The following is a 5,757-nucleotide window of genomic DNA, read 5'->3' as shown; positions in this document are numbered from 1 at the left end:
AATAATAATAATAATAATAATAATAATAATAATAATAATAATAATAATAATAATAATAATAATAATAATAATAATAATAATATAGTAATAATAATAAAACATCTTTACAATATTTGCATTTTTGCCAATAAATGGAAACGCGACCTTTTTTCTCCATCTCAGGTTGTTTAAATTTAAATAACAAAAATCCAAGAGAAAAAAATTTAGTGACAGAATCACTAAAGGTGGTCGTGATCAATAGTTTTACATGATTGTTCGTCTACCTGCGCAACACATACCTCCAATTTAATTTTTAATCTTTTCTGAGTGTTTCTAATTTCTCCTTTTTCAGTTACACATTCTCAGTCTTTTTCTCAGCATTACTGGTTGCCAACTGAATACTTTTTATTGTTTTATTGCAATATCTACGTTTTTGATGATTTTTGATCTTTGAATTTATGCGATATTGATAGGACGAGCTTTTTCATTGGAATCAACAGCGAAATAAATATTTTTCAAAAATTCCATCCTTTGCTTCTTCTTTTTTCCTTTTCCTTTTTTATTTTATTTTCGATCTCAAGTGCCATTTCAATGCATGCAGCGCAATTGTTGGAATATTGTCCACAGAATTCTCGCATCGATGAAATCGTTGATAGTGCAATCAGTGTTACTAAAAGACCAACTGCTTCGAGACAATTCAATCCTGATACCCGTATCCGTCAACGAATCAGGAGGAAGACTGATGATTCAGAATCAAACGTGATACAGTCATCATCATCGTCACATTCAAAAAGTGTCAATGATGTTTCATCAGACATTAATCAATCTGATAATGTTTCGCTTCGGCTGAAAAATTCAAAAAATTCAATACTTTCACGATTTCCCGAGGTATTCTACCGATGGTGTTGTTATGGTATCTATTTATTATGGTTTAGTATTGGTATTTTGGCAATTCGAAAAACTTTGAATGCTACAACAGCTGTACGCTATGTAAAAGAACACGGTCATACTGTATCTGAAGAAGCCATTGCTAGTTCCAGTACATTTCAAAAATTAGTATGGTCATTGGATCATGAATTTCGGAAACCACCAGCTATTTTCCTTCTCAACCAGTATGCTCTCAATATGACCTTCAATTTTCTGTGCAATACACGTGATATGAATGGTGTTCATGAAAGGTTAGCTCCTCATTTATCTTCCTGTCATAATTGTCATAATTGATATTACCAATAAGCTTCCTTCATTAATTAACTCTATCAGAACTAATTGATATTGCTATCTTTCAGCATTTATCCACCAATTAGTCCGTTGTTCAATCTCTTCCATGTGAATGTTGAAAGTTATACCCAGTAATACTAACAGTATACAGATCATTCTAATTTTTACCTTGATTTTTTCTTTCACTTCAAGATTTTCTTCTTTTTACTTTTTCAAACTTTTTTTTATCCTTGAAATTTTTTTGACCTTTTTCTACTTGAAAATTTTCAGGCTGATTTTTATCACATTAGATCAAGTAGCAAGAGATGTGTTAAATAAGTACTGGCCCAATATAAGGCAAGTATATTGGCCAACACCAAGTTTGTATGTAAGTAACATTTTATTTCTCCCTTCAAAACTTTGCTTTATTAGGACTAACAAAGTTCTTTTCGGAAAGATATGCCGAATTTCTGAACATAAATTAGTGGCCTAAAAGTTTTTAAATTTCAGAAACATTCAAGTATTCAGACTTTTTATTTTGTACTTTATTGAATTTAAACAAAAAAAAGGACAGATCGATTCGCTTTTTATTAAGAATTTTTAAATTCAAGCTTTTGACCAGAAGTAAATATCACAATGATTAACTGGAAATTAAGTCAAGTTCACTTAAATCAGTTATCAAAAGAACTATCACATATTATCTATCACAGATTCTTGCTGGAATCAATTTGCGTCATATTGTCACAACAATAAGAATTTGGACTAAATTAAGTTTAATTAGGACAAAATGAATATAAAGCGGAATCAATTTCAAATAAATTCGAATAATTACTTAAACGAAGTCAGTTGAACTAAATCAAATTATTATTGTTAAAATTTCGAAGTTTTAGAAGCCATTCAGTTTTGCGGAAGGTGCCTATCAGACATTATATTTACTTCGTGCTAATATGGCGGTATGTTTGCTGAAAAAGGGTAAATCATTCTGGATGATGCAACAGGATACGTTTTGGTTTAAAAATATTTTCGATTTGGGTTTCGAGGAAAATTATGAATATGATGCAATCTTTGATCAAATCGGTTTTGATAATGTTTCCCAACGAGCCGAATGGATTAATGGTGTGCTTTTGTCTTTTTACATTACGAATTTTGCCATTCCAATTTAAATGTTTCAACTTTACTTTTATTATTCTTATCTCTGCTCAACTTTTTTGTGATTTTATTGAACTTTGTTCAATTTTGTCTCTTTTAAGTGCGATAAGATCTCGTGATTTGATGTTGCGCTTTTTCTCCTCCTTTTTTTTTCCTTTTTTTTTTGCTTAAGAAATGAAAAGATAAGATAGTGTTGATAAGAATAGAAGAGAGGATACGAAATTGCCTATAACATCATATTTGCAGTCATTTGATTAGAATAGGAAGGAGGTCAAGCAAGTTTTGCAGATAAAATAAGGCCATTAGTGATTTAATATGTTCGGAAATGAGAAAGACAAGGAAAGATAAATAAGCAGAAAATGATAAACAGATATGACATATGTCGGATTGTGAATGTTGCTGTAAATGATAAGCATAAAAAGTGCATTTGGAAGCTTTACGATTATTTCTACTATTTTTAATTCATTAATTTATTATTTCTTCTATTATTTTTGATTGTTATTTTATCTTATTATTATTTTCAATTTTTCCATTGTATAGAAGAGAGAATAGAAATGATCTTATCAACTCTGTCTTATTTTTCTCTGAAAAAAAAAATATGCAGATGGCTTTTTGAGGGGAAAAAGAAATAACAATAACTTAATTGATAAGTAGACAGCTGGCATCATGAGTTTGTCATTATTAAAATCCAATAATATCTGGAATCAGGAAAAAAAACAATATTTTAAGGCAAATCAAGATAAAAAGGTTGAAATTATTGGGATAATTAATTAAATTAGTGAAATAGCATATCGAAGAATTGGGATGGAATAGCACATCGCGCAATTGATAAAAAATCTTTGAAGTGGAAATCCTTATTTTTTCCGAAAAATAACTTTTATTGGTATTTACATTAAGATTAATTATAGAAAAGAATTTTTTTTTCTCATGCGGATTCATTAGAAAACCGTGAAAATATTGCATAATTGTCACAATTAATTAAATTTTTTTCCCGTTGCTGTCAGTTCACCTCTCATATTTTTACTTTTTTATCTTCCAAAATTTTATTTATTCAAATTAAAAGAAATATGATAAATTTTAGCAGAGCTGTTTAATTCAAGTTGAAAAAAGAAGAAAGAAATCAGAAGGATATTAAAATAAGTTCAATATCATAGCAAGATTTTATTATCGAAAATTTGGAAGAGTAATTTGGTAATTTGTTTGGACTGATCAAACTTACTTATTTTTATAACTTAATTTATTTTAAAGATTGGAGCAAGAAAAAGGAAATTATGTCGTGGATTTTAATTTTGTTTCGAGAAAGAAAAAGATTTTTTTTTCCTATCAATCCTTAAATTTCTTTATAAGTAATCGGTTAACCTTCAAATGAGAAGAATCGAGAGTTGAAATTAAAATTCTTTCTTGAATTTTTCTTTTTAACAATATTTGTTCAAATTTAACATAAATATTTCGAAAAAAAAAAACGAAAACATTTAAGGACAATTATTATCACTTTATAATTAATAATTAATGGGCAATTTAATTTTTTCCTCCACTGTTTTCTTCATTGTCCCACGTTATTATCGATTTATCCTCATTACTTGATCTTTATTATCATGAAGAGATGATTGTTTATGTTTGACAAAAATTGGAGTGATTTTATGATGTTACATAGACTAATTGTCTTATGGTAAATTAGACTGTTTTATTACAGTATTCTTATGGTAAATTAGACATTTTATAATAGGATAGACAGCTGTTTTATGATAACTTAGATTGTTTCAGACTTCAAATTGTCTTAATTATTCCCATTTATAGGCGCAAACTTTTTCGTACATGCAAATAATAGCACCGTGAAATTCTTCGAAGCAATAGCTCGTAAATTAGCGCATTGGTATACACCAGATATGGGTATTATGATACATCAGTGTCACACATGGAAGGAACCAAAATGTAACTATATCCCGCATAAGTAAGTATGGTGTAAATATCAGTAATAAGTAATTAATTAAGTAGATGTTACTAATACCGCACATTGCTATTGAGAAGATTGCTGATGTATTATTATCAGGCTGCTAAAAATACTGATGGACGAATCGGATCAGATGGAATTTTATTCGGAACTGTTACATTATTTTTAGAATATCAATATTTGAATATCGTTTGAACATTGAAATCGTTGAATATTTGAATTTGAACATTTAGAACGTTCGGCTCATCGATTTATTTGCATATTAATCAAATTGAATTTGAAATTGTTAAAATGTTGTAGTGCAGAAGTTTAAATGTTAATTTCAGGATTGCTAATTCCTGGGAATGGATGTACACCAATCAGAAAAATCCACCATACATCCTTCAACTAGACTGTGAAACTGATGGTGGTTCTAAATTAATGCAATTAGCCAAATTTGGATTTTATTTTATGAATAGCGATAATCATAGGGTATATATGATTTGCTATTATAACAGTTGCAAATATAATCTTCATTTTCATAAATTGGAACTGTCATTTTTTTAATTATTAAATTTGTTAAAATCATTAGTTCAGTGCTACGCTTAATGTTTTAGTGGAGCAGAGTATGGTAAGAGAAAGAAATGATTTAATCAATTAAGCTATATTAACAGTCATTTCCGATGTAACTGATTTGTTGTACTATTTTATACATGTTGATCACGTTGGAGCAAACGTGATAAGTATTTTATATGGATAATTCTTCTTATCTTAACATATTAGTGATAAGCAAATCATTCAGGTATGTAATCAAACTGCAGTAGATCTCGCACGAAAACGAATGGAAGATGGTAAGATTGAAGTATCCAGAACTCGACTTAGTTGGGGTCGCTTTCAATTCAAAGTATATTGGTGGATTGTTGATAACATGCTTAGTACGCCGATTTTTGGAACATTGATGAAGCCTTATCTTCCACTTATTGGTTTTATCGTTATGATTACTATTTGAAAAAAAAAAAAATGGGGAAAAAGCGAAATGTTTGTTAGTGTAATTGACTTGTAATTGAATTTGCTTTTGAAATATTACAACTATTATCAATGTGGTATTATCAATGACAAACAGATTGATAAAAAAGGCGTAATTTTTCCCCAAAATTGTTTTGTTATCATACTAGTGTTCTCAAATTGATATCAGTAGGATGTGATATGATGTTATCATATTTGTCAATATGACAACAACTATTGAACTATTTTATTTTGCTCTAGAACAAAGTACAAGTCTTTTGTTTTCATAAGATTTTAGAGCGTCCAATTGAATTCAAGCTATTAGACAAAAAGCTGATATAAAAAACTTGGTGATATTTTAAGAAGTAAGTCTTGATTGTCAATTAAAACAGATGTTGCAGTTGACAAGGTTATTTCTGAAATGCAATATGCGAAGTATTTCATACATTATATTTCAGTTTCGAGCTTGTTGGCTTTATTGGTGAATTAAAAGGAAA

The 5,757-nt window shown here is 28.9% G+C and overlaps 1 protein-coding gene across 1 annotated transcript; it reads left to right on the top strand.

The window, feature by feature from the left end:
• Positions 1 to 570: 570 nt before the first annotated feature.
• On the top strand, positions 571 to 5,264 carry LOAG_10782 (hypothetical protein; the record flags this gene model as incomplete). The annotated part of the gene is made up of 6 exons (XM_003146306.1): positions 571 to 1,157; positions 1,468 to 1,564; positions 2,067 to 2,292; positions 4,123 to 4,276; positions 4,603 to 4,747; positions 5,058 to 5,264. The coding sequence occupies 6 exons, from the start codon at positions 571 to 573 to the stop codon at positions 5,262 to 5,264; spliced, it is 1,416 nt and encodes a 471-aa protein (XP_003146354.1).
• Positions 5,265 to 5,757: the final 493 nt, after the last annotated feature.

This window comes from Loa loa (assembly GCF_000183805.2).
Source record: "Loa loa unplaced genomic scaffold supercont3.112, whole genome shotgun sequence".
Classification (NCBI taxonomy): Eukaryota; Metazoa; Nematoda; class Chromadorea; order Rhabditida; family Onchocercidae; genus Loa; species Loa loa.
This window is presented reverse-complemented; position numbering and strand designations above follow the sequence as displayed.